Source organism: Ascaphus truei, chromosome 2, assembly GCF_040206685.1.
Source record: "Ascaphus truei isolate aAscTru1 chromosome 2, aAscTru1.hap1, whole genome shotgun sequence".
In the NCBI taxonomy this organism is placed as follows: domain Eukaryota; kingdom Metazoa; phylum Chordata; class Amphibia; order Anura; family Ascaphidae; genus Ascaphus; species Ascaphus truei.
Genome location: NC_134484.1, coordinates 189,393,543 through 189,421,189, shown reverse-complemented (window position 1 = coordinate 189,421,189; position 27,647 = coordinate 189,393,543). Strand labels below are relative to the sequence as shown.

At 42.8% G+C, this 27,647-nt stretch overlaps 1 protein-coding gene across 1 annotated transcript in view; it reads left to right on the top strand.

Moving 5' to 3' along the window:
• The first annotated feature begins 13,706 nt into the window (after positions 1-13,706).
• Positions 13,707-27,647, top strand: part of SYCP2L (synaptonemal complex protein 2 like) — a 112,941-nt gene continuing 99,000 nt past the window's right edge. Inside the window, exons 1-13 of the mRNA XM_075588544.1 lie at positions 13,707-13,751; positions 13,991-14,101; positions 14,240-14,377; positions 14,461-14,577; positions 15,900-16,001; positions 17,349-17,376; positions 18,622-18,707; positions 18,812-18,900; positions 21,286-21,320; positions 23,877-24,019; positions 25,601-25,653; positions 26,242-26,287; positions 26,908-27,000. Of these exons, the coding sequence (XP_075444659.1) occupies positions 13,707-13,751; positions 13,991-14,101; positions 14,240-14,377; positions 14,461-14,577; positions 15,900-16,001; positions 17,349-17,376; positions 18,622-18,707; positions 18,812-18,900; positions 21,286-21,320; positions 23,877-24,019; positions 25,601-25,653; positions 26,242-26,287; positions 26,908-27,000 (1,086 nt within the window). The remainder of the gene's footprint in view (positions 13,752-13,990; positions 14,102-14,239; positions 14,378-14,460; positions 14,578-15,899; positions 16,002-17,348; positions 17,377-18,621; positions 18,708-18,811; positions 18,901-21,285; positions 21,321-23,876; positions 24,020-25,600; positions 25,654-26,241; positions 26,288-26,907; positions 27,001-27,647) is intronic.

The window sequence follows — 27,647 nt, the reverse complement described above, 5'->3', positions numbered from 1 at the left end:
AGTCATTTATGTCCCATATACTGTACATTCACAATTACCTCAAAGATGCCAGTCCCACTAGTCCCGCTGAGTGCAGACTGCCGCCATTTTGAGTATATCGCTCTGTCTTCAGGACTGATTACATTTCAACTTTCGTGTTTGGGGAAAGCTTTGCCATACACAGTCCACATAAAACAAAGTCTCTGCCCTAAAAGTTCCAAAATGTGAAAAAAATAAACATTCTTTCTATCTCTCTTTCTTGCTTTCCCAGCTCCACGTTGAGTGTCATATGTAACCCTCCATGCCAGGCATCCTAGGGCGTTTACATCGGTGTAGTGTGTATATGGCTACTCCACATGGGTTACCTTGACTCAGGGTGCTGACATTCAGGCGGTTGGGCGATGAGGTAGCAAGGTTGTTAAATAATGAGCGCCTGGACCTTTAATAGTACAACTGTATTTAAGTAACTGGGTGTATTTTATTCGTGAATATACACAAAGGGCACGTCGCTACACCAAACACACATACACTTTAACAAGAAAAAATCTACCTGGTGCAAGGGAGAAAGCACAAATCAATACACACAAATAATCAAAAGATTATAAACAGCCCCCTATAATTGCACTCAAGGTAGGTGACAGAAATCGAATATATTGTCTACTGATAACTGGCCGGATATTAGCCAAATCCTAGCATAGGATTCACCGCCAAAAGGTCACACTCAAATGAAAATAAAAAAGACTTTAATAGTTATGCTGTAAAAAACGACGAAACACTATAAAAATGCACTGTTGTGCATTTTATTCGTGTCACAAACCCAAAGACTACTCATATATATATATATATTATAACATCACCCGAATAAGAGATCAGTGTATCTCGAAAGCTCTCACAAATAAAAGCATTTCGTTAGCCACAGAACGGTATCGTCTATTCATTATTGAATGTTAAGCTCGGCTAACACGGTACCGATATCTCTACGTATACATATAATCAGTGGTTGACAAATCACCAAAAAATCTACTCGCCACACAAAAAAATCTACTCGCCACCTAGTACCAAACGTGTGCTGCTTGGGCCAATATTTACTCGCCCGGGGGTTAAATCCACTCGCCCGGGGCGAGCAAATGTATAGGTTTGTCGAACACTGCATATAATAATAGCATGTTCTTGTATAACGCTCCTAGTTTCCCCTGCTTCAAACTCAGTGCCAGTCAGTGTCATTACTCACAGAGCCGCTCCTTCTCCCTTATATAATCTTGGCACATTGTACATGGTTTATTAATTATAATACCTATACTGTGAAAATAATACATTTTGGTAACCTATATAATGAAACATCCATGCTGGGTCAAATAAATTAACAGACTTTAGTTGAACTTGGCTGACGATTTTGACGCACTTTTAATTGATTTATGGCGCACAGAAACATTATTTTTTTAATGCATACGATTTACATCTGCACGCCAATTGTGATCAATTTCTGTGCACAAAACAAATGGGGGAAAAAATCCCACGTGAGACAGCTGACCCTGATGGGGAAATTTGAGTTTACTATAGAGGTGCCCCGAAATGCAATTGAAATTGAGTTTGAAATGCTCCGATTTTATGTCATAAATGCTGTTTGCGATACTTAGTAAATAGGTCCCATCCCAGCTGGGCTTCACTCATTGTTGCAATCTAACAATTCCACCCATTTTTTAGGCCTCTAACTTTCTGTTCTTGGAGCAACAAAGGTATAAAATAAAAATGGTCTCCGTCCATCTTTTTTCTTATTTAAAGCAAATACAGCTGTAGAACCCCTGTTGGAATACTACTTACTTAAGGACCCTAGAGGATTAACTGCAGTATAGCTACAGTGTAACCATCACATGGGATAGGACGACTGGGCAGAACCTAGCCACACCCACCTTCAAGAAGATGCCTAGTGATGTCATCAAATAATGATACTAAGTAGAATACCATAGTCACGGGTTCCCCACTCCGGGTTACACCAGGAAACTACGGGTTTTGGCCACATATCTTTGGGCAACAGGTTTATCTAGTAAACCTTCGGGTGGCGGTGGGTGGCGGTGTCTCCCGGCATCCTCGGCTTCCTCCCGGCATCTTCCCCCTGCAACTACTGCCAAAATGGTTGCGTGGTGTGAAATGGTGCCGCGTTGCCATGCCAACGTGAACGCTATGTGACATAACAGCATCACGTGATGCCAGTTGCCCTGAGAACGAGATGTTACGTGACATCACAACATCACGTGCGCAGCGTTGCCGTAACAACATGACATCACGTGACGCCTAGGCGCCATAAGGCGTCCCATTGTTATGGCAACTTGACGCCGCGTGACGTCAGGACATATTGAAGGGTGTTGTAGGGGGAGATACCGGGAGACGTAGCTGAAGGTAAGTGCAACATTTAAAAAAAAGGTGGAAACCCTGGCCATAGTCCTTCTCTAGTAGTCATAGTTAGTAGTGATGTCCTAGTGTTAGTCCTATTAGTCTGTAACTATATGTGTTAGTGTTAGAATCACTTTGTTGTTTTCCAGTTAGGGAAGTGTCCCTCCTAAACATTAGAGCCCCTCTATATGGCCCAGTGGTGTATCCTACACACAAGAGGGGATGGCCAGGTACTCCAAGGATGTTCATTAGTAACACCTTAGAGTATCATGTTAGAATTACTAAGGGGTAAGAATCTCCTTAGTTCTGTCAGGACGATGGGGTGTAATTCATCATGCAAGAAGGAAACCTGCCAAGAGATCCCAGGGGACATGGAAACAGCCAGCATCCAAGCAATGGAGTGGCATATACCGTGACAACAAGTGCAAGAGATGTGCCTCTTTGGGGGGATGCTGCATGAGCACCCCAAGGAAGAGGTTTGTATGTTGTTCCTGTGAATAAAGTTAAAGAAAGTTCCTGACGTCCTTTTATTATTGCTCAGCATACCAGCCCTGCACGAATGCCAGCACCCTGAGAACAAGGTAACAAGACACTGATCACCACCTGAAAAGACATTAGATCACTTTGGTGTGGCCGGAGAGAAGAGGTGTTATACAGCAAACATAGTTATAAGACAAGGACCATGTTTAACCAAGCCCAGCAGTACAGATGCAGCCAATTATATCCCCAACCTGCCCCGCACATGTGCTGGGGAACTGCGGACCAAATGTGGAGCAGTCACAGCCATGTGCCAAGTAAGGGGAATTGCTCATTATGATTAACATAGCCTGGGTTCCTGCTTCTGAATGGGACTCTATAACAGGGGAGTAATCCCTGTTCAAGTAATGTGCCTTTAATCTAGCAGTGTGGTGGTTAACTGCTGGTAGTCAATTAATAAACACCACCTGCCTGATTTGGTTGCTTACAAAAGCCTGTCTGTTGAGACAGGAAGGGACTCCTTAGCTCTGACTGAGAGCTGAACTTTGGAGACAGAGCAGTGGTTCTTGAGTCTCCCAGGAGAGACTGACCAAGAGAACACAGATCTCTGGAAGACAAAGGGAAGACTTCTACACCTGGATGCTGACATTTTCTGTGCACGCACGGGTGCGGTTCCAGGAGAGCAGAGAAGCTTACTCTACAGCAGCCAGCTAACAGACTGCTTATATCTGCTTATTTCATGCTATATGTTTTGGGTCTGTGAGACATGCTTGACTTACACTGGCGACACACTTTATTCGAGCTCGGCTAGTCCCACGAAATCGGGTATACCCGGGTGTATTGAGGTTTGTGACTGTTTTCTGCCCGAGTGCATTGAGTTATTTTCCAGGCAGGGATTGAAGCATTTTATTCCCGCTGGCTGCAATACTGCACAGTATATATATATACTGCATTACAATTCATGAATTTATGCCATCTGGTAGACACGCGAAGCATTGCAGCCTATTAAATCCTAATCATTATCATTTAACAGATCAGCCGCCCATCAGCCAGGCATGAACCCAGGCTGGGAAGGCAAATGCAACGGGGCTTGTCAGAGGTGAGGAGCGGCGCATTCCAGGTATCTGCCAGGTACATACTGGGTATTTGCTCGAATAAAGTGTGTCGCAGCAGTAGGGAGTTGTGAATTAATTGCATGGTATTTTCACTAGAGATACTCCCAAGTGAATAGAAGCTTTGTTCCCCCGCTGTGTTTGGATGATTTCCTGATCAAAAGGAAAAGGCACAATAAAGCCTTATTATAATTTCACCTTATAAAAGTCTCCAATTGTGTACCTCTGTGAACGTCCGAACAAACAAACAATGGGGGAGCATGGGATTAGAAAGATATATACAATAATAATGATGATGAATATTGACAGTAGTTCCAAAGGTGGGGGGCGGGTTGTAAATATAATAATACTTACACGGCCATGTGTAAGCAACCACAATTAGTGATCACCTCCTTGAGGGCGAGCTGTGCCTCTCCCAGCTAGATATAGCTGTATGTTGATAGGGTTAGGGGAAATTATATATAATCTATAAGGCTATACTCACACGGCCCTGTGTGAGCTGGTGTAGAAATTGGTTACTTTGGGGTTAAATTTAACCCATCCACATCTATTTGTCACGTAATGGGGGTTTTCTCCAGTATCCAGGGCAGCACGAAAATCAGTGCTAACTCCCAGGCGTCAGCCAGGCTCTCCCCCCAGGTGTTATGATGCGTGGGGGGGGGGGGGGTGGAGGGGTTGGGTGATGAGAAAAACGAGTGAGGCACGGTTCCAGTTAAATATTCACAAGAAATCCTATTTATTAATCAAAACAGCAAAGGGACTCACATACATATAGAATGGACCCCTGGCCTCCTCACGCAGTCCAGGATTGAGTTTGAGCAGCTTTGTGCGCCCTTCCCGCGTCCGGGATGCAGGAAGAAAAACTATCCTGCTGGGCTGCAAATACTGCTCCACGGTCTGACTGCGGAAGCCTCCTTAGGTCAAAATCTTCTGGTGGTTTAGAGCAACGCGTTTCGTCGACACATCGACTTCCTCAGGCTCAAATAATGACGTTGCAGGGGTCTGGTGGCTTTTTATAGACCCTCTGGATGATTAAAGGATTGATTAAAGCTGATTTGTTGTTTAAAATTGAATTCAGCCTGGTTGTATTGTTTTCAATGACATGGCATTGCATATATATGGAAAATCCTTTCTGTACATATTCTAACACACATATGTGCCTCTTGCTCACTTTCATACTAATATGAGTCTAAAAATCTATATTGGTTTCATTAACCATGTTAAAATCATTAATCAAGCCTCCATTAAGGTAGGGATCAATGGAATAAACTATCACCCGATAGGGGTAAGGATTTAAGACAGTGTTTACTTATAATGTCTTAAGTATATAAATATATAATACAATACAATCTTTATACAAATATCTGTAGAATCATTAAATGGCCATTGTCACAAAATTCTCCATTAACTCTTTCATCATTAATTAATGGTCCTATTAGGTTACCAGCTTGCATTAATGTCATGTATACCCCCTAAGCATTTGGCATTGAATTTGGGCAAAGAATGATTTTAGCAAAGGGCTACAGTATGTTCATTATAAACATCATATTCAAAATCTAAAAAATAATTTAAATTCATATAATATACACCTCACGTGTAATCTAAAAATTCAAGGTAATTACTCTCTAAAATATATTGATAATCTCGACACACTCAGTGATTACTTATTAATACATTAAAACATAAATAATTACATATATACATAAAAATGTTTAAAAATGCATAATGATCGGAAAAAGAGTCTGAAAAAAAAGGAAAAGAACAAGCGCAAATAAAAAGTTTGTTTAGATACTTTATAATGTATAACACTCTTCTTAAATAGTTAGACATATATGTGGCACTTATGAAAATGTCTTATACCTCTAGAAAATCACAGTTGCCTTTTTATATTTTTAGTTGAATGCTGCAATATCAAGGTCGACATTAAGACCAGCTGGAGACATAGATTTCAAACGATATATCCAAAATGTCTCTCTCTGTCGGAGACGTTTCAATCTATCTCCCCCTCTCCAGTTCTCAGGAACCACCTCTAATCCTCTGTGAACGTCCATCTACAGACTCCTGCTGTGTTAGTCCTACCAAGCCACATCAGTCTGGAAGAGACGCGCAGTGAGTACAGAATCAGTCACTCTCTCTGCGCACCTCTAAGGCCTCGTCCAGGCTGAGAGCGAGCACACTCGAGCGCAATGAGAGCAGGGGCAAGGTGTCCAGTGTAGTGGGTGTGCGCAGGGGGGGGGAGGGAGGGCGTGCCCGTGACGTCACATGAGCGGTTCGCCCACATTAACTGAACTGCGCACGTGACCAGGGCAAGCGCGGCAAATTCAAAATATTTTTTCTCGACAAGTAGCTGAGCGCAGAGCACTCATGGGCACGTACGCGCGTGCACTCTCAGGACAAACATATTGTCGCAATGTGTTTGATTGCGCTGAGCACGAGCGCGCACTCAGCTTCACCCTGGACGCGGCCTCACAGGCGATCACACTACTTTTATTTTAATAACAGACTGTAGGATTGAAGCAGGGGGTCTCCGGAGCCGAACTGCATTAATTTCAGTCCCGGGGACCCCCTGCTTCCCGAGTTACAGACCGAGTATGGGGTGCCGATATCTCCGGCTAGTTTAATTCTCCCGCGTCACATTAGCGGGACATTTAAATTTGACGGAGCTACCGGCACCCTATAACAGGGCCTGTAACTCAGGAAGAGCGCTGAAATTAATGTGGTTCAGCTCCAGAGACCCCCTGCTTCAATCCTATGTTATTGAAATAAAAGCAGTATGATCGCCTGTTAGAGGTGTGCAGAGAGAGGGACTGATTCTGTCTGCTCTCACTGCGCAGCTGCTTCCAGACTGATGCCGCTCGGTAGAATTCATACAGTGGGAGTTCCATTCAGGTGCAGGGACCCCTGCTGTGTTAATCCTGATGGGAAATTAGTCTGGTCCAGGGGATTCCATGAGCAGGCAGTGGTCAGGAGGTGGTGATCTGTGGTTTCCGGACAGACTATGTGACAAACCATCTGGCTGCATCTGTACCATCACATGGGGCTTTAACTAGTGTCAGGAAAGGCTGAAAAAACTAGTGGTACAGTGTTTCACTTCAAAAGATTTGTAAATGTATTGAACACTTAGGGGTCTATGCACTAAGCAGCGGAAAATTGCATTCGCCAGGGGTTTGAATTCGCCATGTTTTTGGCGTGTTGCCCTCGCTGTATGCAGGAAGGGCCGAATCCCTGGCGAATCACAGCGAGAGCAACATTACCAAACATGGTGAGTAGCCAGTGGCGAGACAGTCTGCCTGGCGAGAAGCTGCCGAGAAGCCGTCCCCTGCCGAGATGTGTCTGCAGCAGAGAGAAATCCGCCGCTCTCTATGCGCAAACATCGGCACATTAAAAAATCTTTTAAATACAATTTTATTCATAGTGTACATGTGCAGGGGGTCTCCAGAGCTGAACCGCATTGGTTTCAGGTCCGGGGACCCCCTGCTTCCCGAGATACAGGCCCTGTAATGAGGTGCCGGTATCCCTCTGCATTTAAATGTCCAGATCACGTGACCGCGGAATGTAAACAAAGCAGAGGGATACCGGCACCCCATAAAAGGGGCCTGTATCTCGGGAAGCAGGGGGTCCCCGGACCTAAAACCAAAGCGGTTCAGCTCCGGAGACCCTCTGCACATCTACACTGAATAAAACACCCATATCAATAAACAATCATTCCTTACCTTTGCGGCTATGTGCTATGGTAACGAAGCAGCATGAATATATTTTTAATAATAGTGTACTGTGAGCAAGGGGTCCCCTGAGCTGAACCGCATAAATTTGTGGATCAGGGACCCCCTGCTTCCCGAGTTACAGACCCCGGTATGTGTCATCGGGTGCCAGTGTCGTCGCCATCTTTATAGCGCCCATACGCGACGTGCCCGCTATAATGATGGCGGCGACACTGGCACCGATGCCCCAAACTGGGGTCTGTAACTCGAGAAGCAGCGGGTCCCTGATCCACAAATCAATGCGGTTCAGCTCCCGCACAATATTATGAAAATACATTAATGCTGCTTCATTACCATAGCGCAGGCCTGCACAACTCCAGTCCTCGAGGGCCGCTAACAGGCCAGGTTTTCAGGATATCCCTACTTCAGCACAGCTGGCTCAATTAGTGGCTCAGTAATACTGAGCCACTAATTGAGTCAGCTGTGCTGAAGTAGGGATATCCTGAAAACCTGGCCTGTTTGCGGCCCTTGAGGACTGGAGTTGTGCAGGCTTGCCATAGTGGATAGCCGCTAAGGCAATGAAGGGATTAAGGCATGTTTATTGGGGACAATTGCCCCCAATAAACATTGCAATAAACAACATACACCCCCTGTGCCCCCAATAACCCCTATACCCCCATTACATATATCACTTTTTTGGGATGCACAGCAATGATACTATAGGCCCGCAGGCCTGCAGTACCAATTCAGTGCACCCCTAAAAAAATTACAACACATAAATACACCACCCTTAACACATACAGTATAGTAATGTGCAAAATTAATATTATCCACATATGGATAATAGTGAATTTGCCCATTTAAAATACATAAAGAACAATAAATACAATAAATACATATAGCACTCACCCATGTCCGGCAGCCATGATGAAGGCCATCCTCATCTTCATCACCGTCCATGCCCCCTCTGATGCCGCAAAACATGAACAAGAATAAAAACAGCCAATGTAATGTCCCCTAACCCCTTAATCACCATAGCGGTTATTAACCGCTACAGTCATTAAGGGGTTAACCCACCCTCACCCACCACTCGGGAGGCCTACATACCCTCCCCCACTACCCCCCCCCCCCCACCCCGTGAGCCTAACCACCCTCACTCACCCAATACCCAGCCGGGAGACCTACCCACATGACCTTGGGGCCAATACCCCCTTCCCCCACCCTCAGTACCCACAATAAAAACAATACACAGCCCCACAATACACATCATTATATTTATTAAATACATAACCCACCCTCTGTGCCCCCCCATAAATACATGATTTATTATTTTACATACAGGGTTAATACCCCAGGCCCACGGGAGTCCCCGGTGGGCCTGACGGGTCTTCTCACAGACCTACAGTAGCCCAGCACCATGTTTCAAACAGGGTCTGGAGGCCTGCGGGTGGTCCCTGCCAGGTGCCATGGTCCACCAGGTGGTCTCCGCAGGTTACCGTGGGCCACAATGGGGTCCCCACGGGTAGGCCCGTGGCTGTCTGGGGGCCCCCGGGTCAGAGCACAGGTGTCTGAGGGGCCTCGGGTGGTTCCCACTGGGGTTCTGGAGGCCCACGGGTGGTCCCTATGGGCCTGCGGTGCCCCCACAGATGTGGGGACACCGGTTCTTCCCTGCAGGTGTCCCCCGTGGACCCGGCAGTCGTTTACCCGTGAGAAGCCAGAGGAGACCGCAGGTGGGGGCACAGAATTGGTACTGCAGGCCCGCGGGTAACACCCGAGGGCCCCCGCCGGCCTATAGTATCATTAGTATCATTGATGTGCATATATGTGTATGTTAGGGGGGTATAGGGGTTGTTGGTGTAATATATATTTAAATGCATTTTTCCTGCCTTGGATGCATGCCGGGTGGCTCCGGTGCTGGTATTAATGGTATCAGCTCCGGAGACCTCCGGCATCAATCCCAGGCAGGAAAAAGGCCTGATTTTTTCTAAGTGCCGTTCCGCCGCTCATCCGCAGCCTCTCCCCAGCAACTTGTCAACTTTTTGGGGCGAGACGGATTGGCGTGAAAATCTCAATTCTAGAGTGGCGCAAACCTACTCGCCACTACTAGAATTGAGCGGGTTTCAAAACATGGCTAGTTGCGGCGCAAAGTGCCTTTTCACCGCGCCGATGGCGGGAAAAAAAACCGCCAACAAACTTGGCTTTTTTTTTGCTTTTCGCCAAGTTTTCGCCCCTTACTGAATCGGGGTATGCATTTTTGGCGCAAAACGGGCGAAAAGTACCTTTGCGCCGCTTACTGCATGAGGCCCTAAGAGTGAAAACTATTTTAACCCTATTTAAGAAAAAAAATGTATACTGTATTTATGCTCAGAAAGCAGAGATATGGAGAAGCTTCCTAAAATAAATCCAATTTTCTTTGTAAGTTTACCAATAATAATAATAATAATAATTAAAAAACAATGCACACACTTTATACCCCCTAGTACCAACATAAATAAGTATTTTCTGTCACTTGAGTTTAACAACTGATGTCTAGTTACTAGTATGATGAAGACTTCCCCTCCCCCTGGGCTCTGCTGAGTGTAAATGTCACGGGGGAGGGGAGGACACGCGTGGCTCTTATTGTATGAGCAGCAGCTGTGCTCTCCCCTTGCAGGAGGTCACATGTGCGAGCCCCAGCGCAGGCCTTCTCCTGAGCTCTTCCTGCAGAGGTGTCTGTGCCAGGGGATGAGGCAGCAAGATGAGTGTGAGTTCAGCGCAATAGACTTTGATAATGTCGCATGTTTTTATTTTTTATTATGGATCTTCTTAATTCATTCGTTTCATTGATTGCAATGAAAGCTCAATGCTAGGCACAGGAGGTACACTTCGAAACATCACTAAGTTGTATTAGCCCTATCATTTGTATGTAACTTGGTACACAGTGGTTGGAGAGATTTATATAAAATAGTGAGACTGTGTCTTCAAGACATTCAACAATGAAGCGAAAAACTTATTTGGGAAAGGTCTATGCAATAGCTCTGCTGAATATCTATATATATATATATATATATATATATATTTTAAATGAGCATTAAGACTAAATAAAAAGTAGTTCTACTGTGAGTTTATGCTTTAAACGCAGTACTCCATATCCCTCTAGTACAATTACACTTTAACCTCTGGTAATTAATGTTACTGTGCTCCTATTTTGAACGTTAGTAGTGGGGTAAAATTCAATTTATTTTTAATTAAATCTGTGTTTTTGCTATATAGACTTCCGTTTTTTTTTGGGTTTTTTTGCTATAAAGGATTTCCAGGGCTGATTGACACTCCCAGTCTTATTGGATCGAGGCACTGATTCTCCCTGAAACCACCAGATCATATAAACACATTTATGAGGGCAAATTGCTGCTATAAAAAGTAAACTACTGTATACAGTTTGGAAAAAAGAAAAACACGTGTGTTGCATGCAGAGATTATGATTAGGTGGCCTTATAAAGGTTTTCACTTTTTTTCTGGTATTGGTAAAAGAATTAAAACATGCCTTTAACTGACTGGTTACAATTGGTCCCATTTAGTTGTGAATCTCATAAAAGGGATACTTTTGCACAAATATTATTCCCCTTTGCAATACAATTACAAAGTCAATCTTTCCCAATCCTACCATAGTGAATATTGTGTAGTGTCTCCTTTTTTTGGTGTGGATAGGAGAGGTTGCACTGGGGTGTGGAGCTTGCTCACCTGATTTCAGTGCCTTGGTGTCCCTGATTGTAATCAGAGATCCTGATAATTAACTCTTTACGGTCTAAAGATTCCCTGCGATATTGTAGGTGCCTGTGGGGATTTGTAACTTGCGTAGCAGTTGGCGTCCGGTAAATAACCCCTCCAGAGAACAATGTTCCCCATGATCTGCCGCAGCGTCCATCGCTGATACAGATGAAACCAATATCTGGCGCGCTCAAAGGGTGAAATGGCGTGATAGGCCCCATCCCCTTCTCATGTGCGGCCGATTCAAATCGATGGCTGCTGCTAACGCCCTGTGTATGTCCCGCTGCAGAGCGCCAAACATTGCAGTAAGGCTGTGGCATGCTGCCGCGGAGCGCGCTCATGCTTGAGAGCGGTGACGTCACCAACTCCAAGCATGAGCGTAGGCTGTCCTGCATAAGGGCTCGCTCAAACAGGCTGCTACGGCAGCTTGCTAGCGTTCGCACCCCCGCCGCGTGCTCCTGCAGCACAGCGATCTGTGCTCAAATAGCAGGAGCCAGATCGGGGTGTGGCGGGGGCATGTAACGAACGTGTCCCGGAGCTGGTTCGCCTCTGTTGGCTGAACCAGCTTGCGTCACGCAACTGTAGCCCAAAAGTTACATTTGGGTTGTGGTGGCAAAATGTCGCAGCGACAACGCTGCACTTTGCCGCCGGTGGAGTTTTCAGTTCAAAAACTCCCACTGCACAACCCAAATTTGCGATGGGCGGGCGCACGAACGCCGCATCGCCTGCTGTCTGAGCTCAACCTAAGGCTGCGGACATAACGCTGCAGCCTGTGCAGTCTGAGGGGAAAGCGGGTGCTTTTCCCTGGCCATAGTACTCGGGCGTTCCTAGTGACGTCACGGAGCTGTTTCGCCCTCATTGGGCGAACTGCTCACGTGACCGCCCTGTCGTAAAAACTGATTTCTCGCGCATCGCGCGCCCCCTCCTGCCTCTGTCCGCACGCCGCATGTACACGAACACTGCCTTAGGATGAGCTCAGACAGAAGGCGATGCGGCGTGCGTGCGCGCGCACGGCTGTGCGGTGGGAGTTTTCAAACTGAAAACTCCACCGGCAGCAAAGTGCAGCATTGTCGCTGCGACTTTTTGCCAGCACAACCCAAATTGTAATTTGGGGCTACAGTCGCGTGACGCGAGCTGGTTCAGCCAATATAGGCAAACCAGCTCGGTGACACGTTCGTTACACGCCCCCGCCACACCCCAAACGCCGTGATCTGACTCCTGCTGTTTGAGCACAGATCGCTGTGCTGCAGGAGCATGCGGCGGGGACGCGAACGATGGCAAGTAGCCGTAGCAGCCTGTCTGAGCGAGCCCTTAAGGCAGTCTGTTCGGTCTGCCATGGACGCAGGCTAGTTTTGCAAGCGGAGGGCATGGATCGGGGCTATTTGTTTGTGTGGCTGTGTGCTGTGTGCATTGACTGCTGCTGAGGCACTTAAAAGCCTATTATCTGTGTCTCGCCGAGCTTGGGAGAGCGTACGTGTGTTCTGTGTGGGCCTTGTGGGCAGTGTGAGCGTGGCTGTGAAGATTCAGATTCACTCAAGTTAATGCACCACGCGCGCTCGCAGCCTAACGTTGCCTGGATGTGCACAGGAGCCCTTGTCTGTACTGGGTTGTCTCAGATAAATGATGAGACGTGGATTTGCACATGTCTGTGTTTGAGCTGGAAGCCCAGCCACACACACTATTGTGCTTTTTTGTGTGGTTGGAGAGCATTTAAAAATGTACCTAACAAAGGAATGTATGAGGCAGCAAAGTGACCAGGGCAGAGTTTTTATCACACGGTGCCTTAGTGTGCATCTTAAAGGGGCAGTCCACGGTATTTCTGCATTTTATATTTTTCATTGTCTTTTAAGACAGATCTTTTTGCTCTTTCCAACACTGTTTTTATCATTAACCTTTCTTTAGTGCAAGGGGTCCGTCAGGACCACCGTGCCATGAGGACCCCCCAACAGTGTTGCTCCTGGAGCCGTCACATGATGCAGTCCGACCTCCGGATTGGGGGGGGGGGAGGGGTGGGCGCTGCGCTTTTGTTTTACTCGACCAGCCTGATCTGCTCTTAAAAAGAGCATTTGCACATGGCGTACATTGTACATCAATGGGGCGCTCTAATGGTTAAAAATCCCTGTTTTTGTTCAGACGCTATATTAATTGTCTGGGAGGTTAAAATGAAGCGGTCTCCAGAGCCCAGTGCAGTATAAAGGTTACCATGGTAACCACAGACGCAAAAGATCAAGAACATAATCATTTTTAATGCTAACATGTTTTTATATTTAAAAAAAGAGCAGGACCTGCTCAGAGCAAGATGCCAACCTTATACGAGTTAAACTCGCACATGGGCTTCTGGGAGGTATTGCTGCTTTGAGAGGCACCTAATGAGTATTTTATATTAACATTTCAGTACGGGAGCCAACATTACAGTTGGTGGCTGAATGTAAAATGGCAAAGCTGTATTACTTTAAAAAAAAATGCATCATTATTTTTCACTTGTACTGTAGGATATGAGTAACTGTGGTGTCAGTATAGCACAGCATGTGAAATAATATGGTGCCACCTAGTGTCCACGCTGATAAATTGCTTTTCTTACAGGTGCAGAAAGAGAGCATCCATTTGATTTATCTTTTGTCTCCACAGGAAGAAGAAAGTCAGCATCTGAGCAGTGAAACAAGTGAGAATGTGGATATCCAAACAGAGTTCTGTGTATGTAACTAAACCTTGTTTGATTGCGGTGTCCCATTTTATTCTAGTTTAGTTTTGGTGTGCTTAGCATATTGTCGCAAGATATGTGCATTTTGTAGAATATTGGGGGTTTAACATGTAATTTTTTTTTCTTTCCAGTTGGAAACTTTGATCAGCGATGCTTTTAAAGGCAAAGGATTTCAGAAAATTACTGAATTTTTTCAGGACAAAGTAGCGTGCACCCCTCAGCGATATAGCAGGGTTCTCCTAAACCAGCTCGACAGGCTCATAAATAAGGTAGGTACCTAACATTGCACCTGTCTTCTGTTGGCTTTCGTGTGAGCTATGGTTTAAGAAATGTTTTTTTCCCCCCCTAATAGGAATTGGACCGTAATGAATTCAAGCACGTCTCGTTATTATTGAAATGCATTCAGCACTTCTGCAAAATTAAATACCAAGAATGTTCGACTTTGATCCAACAGGGACTGGTTGCTAAGATAAGCATTTTCCTATCAACCTATTGCTTCTGGTATCCATATTTCTTGGCAATATGTTTGCCAACAATAAAATAAAAAATACAAATTGTACATATTTTATGTGTATATAGCATCAACAATGTACACAGCACTTTACAAAACTAACAGTAAGAACAGCTCAACCCCCTTATAACGCTGTGCTTGGGTCCAAAGAATCCCATCGCGTTTTAAGCAGATTGCGTTAGAAATAATGTATAATTGTATGCATTGTACAATAAAGTATTTAAGACACTAATAATAGTGTTGTAAAGTATTCATATATACGAAAATTGGAAGGCATGCATCGTGTTATAAGCGGATTTGCGTTTTAATGGATCGTGTTATAACGGTGTTGTGTAGAAAAGAGCCCTGCAGAGCTGACAAACTTAAAACCAGCACTTTTTTTTTTTTTTTTTAAATGAGATACAAAATATTATAAAATCTGTTCTTCGTGGCGAATATTACAAATGAAATATTAAATAGTGTGGCTAAGATGTGTTCTTTCTCAGAAGTCTATAAACAGTCACTTTTTTTATTTGTGATGTCTGTTTGACTGAAAGAATGAAGAAGGTGCGTTGCATTAAGATTTATTACTCATCAATCTGGTTTCTGCACAATCCTGTCCATTTTCCCCATTGTCCTTCTCTGCTGTGAGGGAAAGCAGGTTTATACTATTTTACATTCTATTTTACATAGAGATTCTCTTGTGTACACTTACATTTTGAAGCCCGGTATCGCCCTTCTTTCTTCCCCCTTTTTTTTTTATTTCAAACATAAAATATTGACTATGTGAAAACATGAATAGCGATTTAAAAGCACAAACAGCTCAGATTATACATGCCTAATCCATTAGATCTACAGACACAGTTCATTAAATGATTAGCATATAAAATATCACTTGTGAGCACATTCACATGTCTCAGACAAGTCTACAACTCTTTAACCGTTATATCATTGCATACAATTAAATCATTACAAATTGTAATGTCAAGGTTGAATTCATTAGTCTATTATTGAATCCTCTCAAGTAGGATTCTTCAGATCATTTTTCGCACAGGTCAGTTGAGATCTTTCTGCAACATCATGCACCGACAACGCTTTATAACCTGCTACAAGGTTAGCAAAAAAATGCATTTCTTTTGTATTGCTTACATTGGATAGCTCTTCCTAAATGATCAGGTATCCCTGGAAATAATATGAAAACTTTCTATGAAGGCTACATTTTGAAAATGTATCTAGCCTGGTTTTCACTATCTGGTTGTATTCCAATGAGTTCAATGTAATGCTGGTGTTCTTTGTTTTACATGGTTTTGTGGTTTGAAAGAAGCATTGAGTTTCTGAACATTGCTGGGGCAACGGATTCCTCCATATCTGTACTAGTGGAAGATTTTTATGACACTGCTTTGGTAAGTATGTACGTTTCAATGGTGGAGTCTTTAATTGATTTACCATACAATTTGAATCCTGTTAATAAAAAGATTTGCAGTGCATGTTTTTTTTAGCATAATGAGTGAACCAAATTTAACTGAAGCTTTTAATTGCCAAAAGAAAAATAGCACCATTTATGACAAACAAGATCTTAAAAATATTGATGTAAAAAAATAATAATTTCTTTAATATAGTTTATGTAGCCCTGTTTCTCCTTTGAATACAGATAGGCTACCAATGCTGTTATTAACCTGTTGGCTCGCAGGGCCTGAGCCTCTGCCACGGAGAGCCTGGGACGATTATGTTACCACTACTTGATGCAGCGCCTCCACCTGGGAGGGATCCCATTGGAGTGGGAGTTGCCCCTCACAGGACACCAATACACTGATATGCACACTTGATGTAAAAAAACAAGTACCTTTACTAATATAACACAATAACCATATATGCATAAACATCACATGTCCTTTCCCTCTAAAGATACAACTACCCAAAGTGTCTCGCAGGATGCAACCTTCCACCGTGTTTCACACACCGTGTCGCTTTTCGGCGATCCGCTGATACGGCGGCACCAAGAAGGGGGCCGCCATGTCTGCCCAGAGGTTGCCCATGCGCAGAACGGGCTGTTGCCACCGGCGCGCATTCGCAGAACGTAGGTCGCGCATGCACACAAGGGGGAAATTGACGGTTCCACTTTCCGGCGATTTTCACTATACTGCGGGCCCTTAGAACGGAACCCGCCGTATGCCCAGGGCCCTGCTGTACACAATTTAATAAATGTACAGTACATCAGAGAAGTGAAATCTATCTATAACCAAATGTTCAAAAAACATGAACAAATGTCAGGTTGTGATCCCTAAATGAACAGATGAGATTTAGTCATTGATGAAATTGCCAGGAAACCTTTCGGAACCTCACAGGTTTTCTTATGTTCACACGGATGATAACTGCGCTGTGCGCTATAATTAAATTTCTGAAGAACTCTTGTTAATCCATTAAAAGGAATCTCCACGACTAATGTGCCTATTAGGTATTTGAACTGACATTTAGTTGTAATCGGGTATTACATTTTAGTTTCTAATTGATGGAGTAGGGATGTGTAGGGAGCAGGGACTGGAGTAAATTGACTATTAAATAGTATACACTAGGAATAGGTGGAATGTAATATGTAAAATATGTGTGATTCTTCTCCACCATGCACTATACTGTAGATGTCGAGTTCAAATCCTCAGCATTACACTGACATGAGTTTAAGGTGTATATAACAGGAGAGGCTAAAGTGGTTACCATATCCAAAGATTTGTTTTTGTTTCTGTTGTCCCTAGGTTATTTGTAAATGTAACTGCGAGGAAGGTAAGCTCTCTTCTCTCCTTCTCTCTTCTCTCTTGTTCTTCTCTTGTTCTTCTCTCTTGTTCTTCTCTCTTCTCTCCTTCTCTCTTCTTCTTCTCTCTTCTTCCTCCCCGATCATTGTTGGCATACGTTTTATTATCCTTTATCTTCACCTCTTCCTTTCCAACAGGGGCTTGTTAGGTGAAATGATCTGTTATATTAGCAGCATGATTATTGCAGTTTTCTGTCGTGACTCTTGTAGGCATTCAGATATCTCTGGGAAAGATTTGGTGATGCAAGCTCTTGTCTTGTGAATGCTTTGCTAGAAGTGCAGATGTAGCATGACAATCTGTAGCTGCAGGTCCGTTGAAACAAATGGGACTGCGGGTAACATTGACTGATTTTGTAAACTGATATCGCAATGTGCAGTGCTAACCGTGCGATAATGGTTGGAATAACGTCTGCTACATCTGTAACTGGAGATGAAAATGTTAGGTGTTGTGAGGCTGGGAGCTGGTAGAAAGCACAAAGTAGTGACATAAATAATCATTGTCCCGGGTTTGGGGTTCATGGTCAGTGGTTGACAAATCACCAAAAAATCTACTTGCCACACACAAAAATCTACTCGCCACCTAGTACCAAACGTGTGCTGCTTGGGCCAATATTTACTCGCCCGGGGGTTAAATCCACTCGCCCAGAGCGAGCAAATGTATAGGTTTGTCGAACACTGTTCATTGTTACTGGCCCAGGCACTTAATGAGTCACATGAAAGTGCAAAACCTGTAGCAACATATACAGACTTACAAGTTGTATATATTACTAGGGGTTACGACATTTTCTAACCCTGCAATGGCACGTTAACCCTTGAAGCGGGACACCATCTTGATAGGCAGTGGCAGCATTCAGGCTTAACCTTTTTATTTGGGCTGCCATACTGCCCCTGACGTCACAATCATCCACTGTTCTTCATGTCACTGTGTATCTGTATGTGATAAAAGTATGTGTAGAATATTACGGGTCTAATTCTCCCCCCCCCCCCAAAGCTTGCGTCACAGGAATGCTAAGTAACCTGAAATATCTATCACCTTGTTTGTATTTTATTCTTAGAACCCAATGGCTGGGGTTCGCTAATCTCCAATACTGGGTTTTGCAGTACAATCCTGCATTAACGGTCATTTGCTTAAAAAGTAGAGATGATGCTCTAGAGGCTTCATGACTTTTCCAATTGTTTGCCAATGTATTTTTATTCTAATCTGTGGATTTTTATAGGAAAAAAGCAGTTGCTGGATTCATTTTTGTTTAGACTTGGACTTATAGTTACAGAAAAATGGGCTGCCTGTCATCTTCGTTTGGAGGTGAGCTGTGTTTATTTAATTTCCATAAGAAACTTTGCGATATTGCAGACGTGCTTTTAATTTATCGTTTCTATTACAATCCAAATTCTATAAACTGGGAAAAGGCTCTGAGAACTTTAAACTGCATCCTGGATAATATCTCTCGGGAAGACAAGAAAAGACTTAACACCTCGGAAGAGATGTGTGTGCTTACGTAAGTGTCGACAGAAGGATTCTATTTTTATTTTTATTATTATTATTATTTTTGTTATTGTTCTGTTGTTTTGAGTCTATGTTCAATGGTTATATTTGGCCATGCTCTTTAACTAGTCTTCCAATTATGCTGGATCAGGAAATGAATAATCAGTAGAGGCACCAGAAACATATTGCTCTGGCAGTGAAATTAAGCAGGCGTGTGCAGCCTAATGTCCACTCAAGGGCACTTTTGCAGGTAATATTTTTAGCAACATACGACATGTAACCTGGGGAGCTAGAGAGTCAGTCGTGATGTTTAAAGGGTGGAAAATTGTATTTTTTATTTCAAATTATTTGCATAGTGCCATCCATGTACGTACAGGTGCGCCGACAAGTATTCTAACACTTGCTTTGGAAAATCTGGGGTATAACCAACAAGATCTGGGTACTGTACATGCTGCAAACATTTCAGTTACGTTCCTGCAGAGACTAATGGCCCAACGGATTAACACAGCAGGTGTCCCTGGCAGTCCCATTCAGTTTGAATGGGACTGCCAGGGACCCCCGCTGTTAATCCGATGGGCCATTAGTCTGTCTTTGGCATGTACCCAGGTCTTATTGTGATTGCCCCAGATTGGTTTTAGAATACTCGTCGGCACTACAGTAGCGCTTTAAAGCAGCAATAGACGTGGCAAAATAACATGGGATGCAATATCCCTGGGAATAGGAATAAGTGCTTGAAGCACAAAGTAAACATTAGGAAAAATATTCCCTGCCCCGAAGAGTTTGCAATGGAAGTGTTATGGAGGCAGTGGCGGATTTAAAAATCTGGTGCCCTGCGGCACTTACCCGGTGCCACGCTCCTCCTTCGTGCAACCCTCCAGCGTCAAAGCTGCAATGTCACATTGCATCATGTTGCCGTGGCAACGAGATGCTGCGTGACATCGCAGAGTCATTTGCTGCTGATGGAGGAGAGGGGAAGAACTTTTCAGAGGCCCGCTCTTTCCCAGCAACCAGTGAGAAGAGAATGGGGCCTTTGTATACAGGGGGAGGGGAATTTATAGTCCACAAATGTTGCCGCTCGGGTCTATCGTTCCTAATGGGAAAATGCACCACTGTATGTAGTGGGAACTTGCAGAGTATGCCAAGGTTAGTACTTTGTAGCTACTTAAATATCAGGTTAGTTTTGAGGCAGGCCTTGAAGGGGAATAGGTATATGCTTGTCGGATCTTGAGGGGAATGTCATTTCAGAGGTGCAGGATTTAAAAAAGTTAGAGGATGAGGGCTTTAGATGTCCAATCAGAGAGCTTCTCTGCCCATCTGCCTTTCCCCTTGCTGACGTCACTGGCCTTGCAGCCAACGACGTCTCCAGAATCTGAAATGGAACTTTCTCAATGGCGACGGGTGACGTCATCGGTCGCGTCGCCGGTTGTAGAAGCGCAGCCTTGGAAGACATACAGACACATTAGCTGTAAGTGTATTAGAAATCTGTGCATATCGGGTAGCTAATGAGTGTTTGTCAGGGTAGTGTTTGCCACCATGCATAGTAGCCATGGTAGTGTCTTCTTCTGGGGCATCTTTTTGACATGTTGGGTCTAGGGCCCTTTTCTCAGGAGTGATGGCCAGCTTGGAAATGCAGTGGCCAACCAGAAAAGGGAGGCATGCACTTGCTAAACAAAAATAGCTGGTTTGGAGCCTTATGTGGTAGTGTGGTGGTATCATTAGTGTTCTGTAGCTTATTAAATGCCTGTTTCTAGGTGGAAAGAGGGGTAGCTTGGCAAACACTGGTGACATTGTACCCATAGGGACCTTTTAGGGTGTTAGCCCCGCTTAGCTTATCCATCACTGTGTACTTATGGAAGGACTTTTGCTGTACATTGAGCAGAATACAAATGATTTCAAATGATTTCAGAAATGTGTACACTTAACATTGTAAATCTATCACCATTGAATTTAGAAAAGGAATATGTATCAAGGGGTGCCTGAGAGGATAATGAATGAATAAAAAAAGGATATAAAAACCAAGCCTGTTGAACGATCAGGAAATGGCTCCCCTGGGTGTGCGCTTTAAAAGAAAAGCACACCCAGAGGAGCCATTTCCTGATCGTCCAACAGGCTTGGTTTTTATATCCTTTTTTTATTCATTCATTATCCTCTCAGGCGCCCCTTGATACATATTCCTTTTCCATGTTCATGTCCTGACCATGGGGTCAGTTTGTTGTATCGTAGGCAGCCCCTTATATGTGGATATTATCCACTTTTAAGGTGTTATATTATATTATTATACTTGTTGTTAAGTGGTTAGCGCTACCTGTTCTTTTGTTTTTACCATTGAATTTAGGCATTATGTGAGCAGGTTAGTATGTAATGCATAATTACATTAATTGACCAATATTTCTTTCAGGCAAGATTTGGCAAGAACAATATTGGAGGCTGGAGGTAAAGCTTATTCATTCTGGGTTATTTTGTCATTCTTTCCTAATGTTTCTTTTGTGCCATTTTACTACTGTGTGATTGGCACTAATTATTTAAGTGTTAGTTTTTGTTACTGCATTCTGCTTTGAGGGCTGCTTTCTTCTATTGTGGATTCTATTTCTCCCACACTGCTGCCATATTGGCTCTGCCCTGTGCCTCCATCTGTTTCTTTTGAGGTGTATGCTATGGAGCTTTTTTACCCTCTCTCTATGCATGTGACCGTCCTATATAGTCTTTCTCTTTCTCTCTCATTCATTATCCTTGCTTTCCTTATTTCTCTCTTCTGACACTCCTATCCTTTTTTACTGGGGGACTTCAACTGTCCTTAATGACCGCTCAGTCTGCTGGGCATCTCGCCTTCTCTCTAACGCCCTAAGCCTCCACCAATGGACCAATTTCAGCACCCACAAGGATGGTCACTACATAGACCTGGTCTTTACTAAAAACTGTTCCCTTTCTGATTTCTCTCTCTCTTTCCCCCCCCCCCTTTCTGCACTCCTCTCACCTTCTAAAACTGATAATCTTGTCAACTCTACCCTCTCCTCATCTCTTGATCTTGGTCACCTTCTTGGCTCTGGCTCACCTATCACTCTAACCCACGGCCTTGGCTAAATGCACAAACATGCTCCCTTTCCACACTTCCACTTGCTCCTCTGAACGCCAATGGAGCACATTGTACACTCGCCTGATTTTCTGCACTAGAAAGTTCTCCTCCACTGTAACTTTGCTCTTCCTAAGACCAAACACTACTTTTCCTTGCTTATCACGACTCACAAATCCAATCCATGCCATCTTTTCTCTGTATTTGTCTCCCTCCTCTGACATTCTTTCACTTCACAACCTTCCATCCCTTCTCCTGAAGTCTTTGCCGACTACTTTAAAGGCAAGACGGTGGATTCTATCCACAAGGATATTCCTTCTGTCCCTTTGCCCTCTCTGCTTCTATCTAAACCTCCTTCCACTCTTAACTCCTTTTCTTCTGTTACAGTTGGAAGTTCCTAAACTGATCTATTTTTTTTCTCTCTCTACCACATGCGCACTCAATCCTATCCCCTCGCACCTTATCAGTACTTGCACTCCTGCCTTAATCCCCACTCTTGCCCACATCTTAATTCCTTTACCCTCTTCCTTTTAGCATGCAGTGGTTACACCTATTCTCAAAAACAGCCAAGACATTACGTGCCTAACTACCACCTGTATCTCTTCTGCCTTTTGCCTCTAAACAGAGCATCCAGTGTTCTCCTGTATGATCCCCTTTCTTAATTCCCTTGCTCGTCCTGGACACCTTACAATCTGTTTTTTTTTGTAGAGCTCACTCAACACAAACTGTGCTCACTAAAGTAGCCAATGATCTACATGAAGCAAAATTCCAAGGTCATTTTCCCATATTAATCCTACTTGATCTCTGCTGCTTTTTGATACGGTTGATCACTATTCTTCATATTCAAGACTTTCTTGGTTTTTGCAACAAAGCTCTATCCTCGTTCTCACCATCTACTGTACCATCGCACATTTTCGGTCTCTGTTGCTAACATGTCTTCGTCTTCTGTTGGGTTTCTTCAGGGCTCTGTTCTGGGACCTCCTCCTTTTCTCTCTACAAACTATCACTTGGTGACCTCATCAACTCTCTTGGTTCCAGGTATCATCTTAATACAGATGATACAGATATCTATCCACCCCGACCCTCACTCCTGCAATCCAGTCCCAAATCTTGGACTGCCTCCTGGCTATATCCTTGTGGATGGCGCTCTGTTGTCTTAAACCGAAAATGGCTAACGTTTTTTTAGACCTAAAAGTAAACCCCAGCATCTGTGACAGTAGGCTCACCATTTTTTTTTCTTCCTTGGGACAAAAGATGCCAATTTTGTTTAATCGGAGGAGTAACAACATCAGGGTTCTATGCTTCTGAAAGTCAGGAGGTTAACTGCAGTGTAGTTTCTGTTGCACCAAGAATTCTTTATAATATTGTGGATGGATCCTACTGGTAGCATGCCATTTTAGTTTACCTGTGCTGTTAAAGCTGCAGTTCAGTCAATATTCTGCATGTGTGTTTTTTTTTTTAATAAATCAGTTCTGTAGTAAGAAAAAATACTTTTAGCATTTTCTGTTTTAAAAAAAACAAGAAAATTGGTCTTTCGAAGATTTTTTTTTTTTATTCTATTTTAACAACCATTTACTAAGGCATTGTCCCTTCATGCCCTGGCACACCCCTTTGTCAGCCCTGCCCTCCCTCTAGCACATGCCAGTGCAGGAGTGCTCATGAATATTCATGAGCTTCCACTGAGTGACAGAAGCAGAGGAAAAACATATCCCATATCTAAAGATTTCGCCAATCAATACATGGAGAACGAATTGACTGGCAGCTATACAGTTCTTTAGGTAATTAGAGATTGTCCACATGAAACTATTGAATTAAAAAAAAAAAAAAAGACTGAACTGCAGCTTTAAACAAACGTAATTTAAACATATTCCAAATGGGAAATTCTGTATTCATTCTATTGTTTTCCACCTTAAATTTAGATTATGATATCCAAGTAGCCATTTCAGAAGCTCTTTGCAGGATCATGATGAAGAAGTGGAGAGATAATTTCGCTCATCGATTGTTTGTGGATAGTTTTCTTGCAGAAGCCTTTAAAGATATTAAGGATAAAGATTTTGAAACGGTATGCAATTTATTTACACGTGTGATTATGGTTCATTTATTTTTTTATCTCAGTTTTTTTTCCTGCGTGATTAAAAGTAATCTCCAATTTACTGTACAGTATTTCTGAAGGAACTGTATTCTTATTTAAAAGCTGAAATTAATAGGGCTTCAGCTCCTACTTTAAACCAGTAAAGCTCAAGTTAAGTTCCTTCGTGTCACAGTAGACACTAGTAAATGGTGGGATATATAGCACTTTTTATCTAAAAAGGATGGTAATCCTGAGCACATTTTGTATAATCACTACTGGGTGTCCCATCATGCACAGGGTTACCTTTGTCCTTGCTTCACGGACTATGTTGAATGTCTTCAATACATCATCTCTCCTAGATATAATAATTATGCATCTGGTTTAGCACACACATCACTTTTTATGGCCTGAAGCTATTACTTACAGTTGGCAGATATATGGTAGTTCACATCAAATATGTCATGTTTTTCAAAGATGTATGTTATCTTGTTCTTTTCCTTTGCTTGAAATGTCCTGTTGTATTCTTTCTTGGTGCTAAGCTTCTGTGTCATCTATGTCTGTTATTATACATTGAACATTTTCTAGTCGCCATTCTAGTCAAAGTATTATGACTGAATATATTATCACCAAGTCTCTGGCATATTGTATGCATAGCATTTTTACAGATATGGAAGTCTAATGAAGACATCTTATGAGCGAATTCCGTCATAGCCCACAACAGCTGTATTACAATTCATTCTTGATGTCTGATATTCTCAACAGCCCTTGTAATATTATCTACAGCAAATCTATCATTGAAACTTGCCACATTCTTTACATCAGAAATAACCTGTGTTGCAACTGTCTTTATCAATGACACATAAAATGGATTACAAATCAAAGGGATATGAATGAATGTCTTTATTGATATAGCGCCATTAATGTACATAGCGCTTCACAGCAGTAATAGTTACAATCATATAAATAATAAGATATATAAATAACACAAAGGGAAAAAGTGCTCAGACATAAAACAGCCTGGATATCTAACAGACTTACCTCCCAGGATGGTATACAAATGCACATTGTGTTATGGGGTCACAACTTTTCTTCTATTACATCATACTTTTTCAGCTATTGCTAAAAAATAATTTACAGTAGATGTCATACATCACTAGCACCTCCCATTTTTTATACTTGCCCATTGCTTCTATGTTTGACTCCAGAGATAAATGTTTTCTGATATCCCTGTGATAATGTTGATAGTTGCACAACAGTGGCTTCTAAACTGAGGGAAATATTCATACATTGACACAGCACATTAAATTCATTGAATTTACTTTAGTACTCTTTGTATTTGTTCTTGTGTGGGCATATGGTTTTTATTAAAGTTTTGTAGAAATTTAGATGTGTACATTATTATTATTATTATTATTTTTTTTTTTTAATAGTCGCTTCAATACAGAACAAAAGCGCTCCACCCACTCTGCCAAATAGATAAAACGGGGTGCACTAGTCGCTTCAATCCCTTACACATGAAACTATGCATTATTGATGAAAGGGTGTGGTCTGCGTTTTCCTTTTCATTTCTAGGATTGCAGGAAATTTTTGAACTTCTTGAATTCGAGGCTTCAGGACAAGAGAATGTAAGACTCGGATTTTTGCACTTGCTGATTTGGGTAGAATAATGGCAAATGTCTTGAAATAGTTAATAGGAAAAGTTTCATTTGTTTGCATTGCAGCAAAAATATATTAACATGCTTTGTCTGTGTATAATAATGCAGATTAATTTCCACATGTGACCATGCCAGCAAGCAGACATTTGATATCTAACAGGCCCAGACAATGCAAATACCACATGGGTAAAATGATGATAATAAATTGGAGGAAAATTACATCAAGACAAAATGTACAGTACATGTGCTGAGCAATTCCTTCCCACGTTGCTGTTACTTTACACATGCCTAATTTTGACATTCCACTTAATACAATGCATCTTGGACATGCATGAACATAATTGTTTAGTATATTTTACAAGTAGTCCGCAATTAACTCATCACAAGTGATTTCACAATGTGCTTGTTTTCTGTGCATGAACTGCAATACCAATACAGTATTTTGAATGGAGGGAGTTGATGTACCATATGGGAAACCTTAATCTGTATTTTCAAAACGACAGTATATCAGTATATATGTCTAATAGCTGCATTACATATGTTCCCTTTACCTTGTAGGGTTTACACATTTCCATGCATTACTGTGTTTGCTGATATGGATGAGGTAAAGAAATTTTTTTTTTTACTTTCAAGCTGGATTCATCTAAAAAAATGTCTAAGTTTATGAACAATGACCAATGTAAATGTGCACTCATTCGATCCGTTTAGCTTCCATATGATGGAATCAAACCAGAATCCCCTGCTTAGTGTTTTTCATTATTTCTCAGTTGGTATATACATTTATTTTCTGGTGAATTTTTTCTTTTCTTTCATGTTTGTAAATTTAATTTGTGTACACAACCTGGCAAATGCCCTTGTTCAAGGTCATGAACAAGTGAATGGCTCATCTATTGTGCTGAGCGCAGGATCAGGTCTTTATTAGTCAAGAAGATCAACAGATGTAACTGGTACGCAAGAATCCAGCTGAGAGCAGAGAATGAAAACATGTTCACATGATACAAATATACATACATAAGAGGTGATTGGATGTCTTTAGGGGAGTCTAATTAAACTGAAGTTGAATTTCACTGTGTGGAACAGTCCTTTATAAAAGCACATTATCATATATTGCTTCTATTCCGAGAGCTGCACTGTTCTGATGTAATTTTTTTTACTTGGCTGTACTTCAGTTAAAGTGAGGCATGAATTTAGTGTTTATTCTTCTTCTCTCTTTGACTTCCTTAGTTGAGCAAACCTCAGGACGACAAACTGGACAAGTTCTGGATTGATTTCAATGTTGGAAGCCAGAGTGTGTCTTTCTACATAAATAACAAGGCGGTAAGATTAAGCAGTGGCAGGATGGGCAGATATTGTCTGTACAGGCATACCCCACATTAACGTATGCAATGGGACCGGAGCATGTATGTAAAGCGAAAATGTACTTAAAGTGAAGCACTACCTTTTTCCCACTTATTGATGCATGTACTGTACTGCAATCGTCATATACGTGCATAACTGATGTAAATAAGGCATTGGTACCAGGCTCTATAGTCTCCCCGCTTGCGCACAGCTTCGGTACAGGTAGGGAGCCGGTATTGCTGTTCAGGACGTGCTGACTGGCGCATGCGTGAGCTGCCCTTTGCCTATTGAGCAAGATGTACTTACTCGCGAGTGTACTTAAAGCGAGTGTACATAAACCGGGGTATGCCTATAATGCAGGGGTGAGCAAACTTTTTATGCCGAGCCCCCCTTTTTATCCATGAAATTTCTCGGGCCCCCCCTGCCTGATGTAATCAAAATCCCATGAAAAAAAACCCTTTATTAAACGGTATACAATGTAAATACAAATATGTCTAAGGCCGCGCGTATAGTGCCCGCGACGTCACCCGTCGCCGCTAGCGAAAGTTGTATTTCGCTTTGCGGCGGCGGCGTGGGCGACCAGGCCATTGATTGGTTCAGGGGCTGTCACATGAGGCGACAGCCCC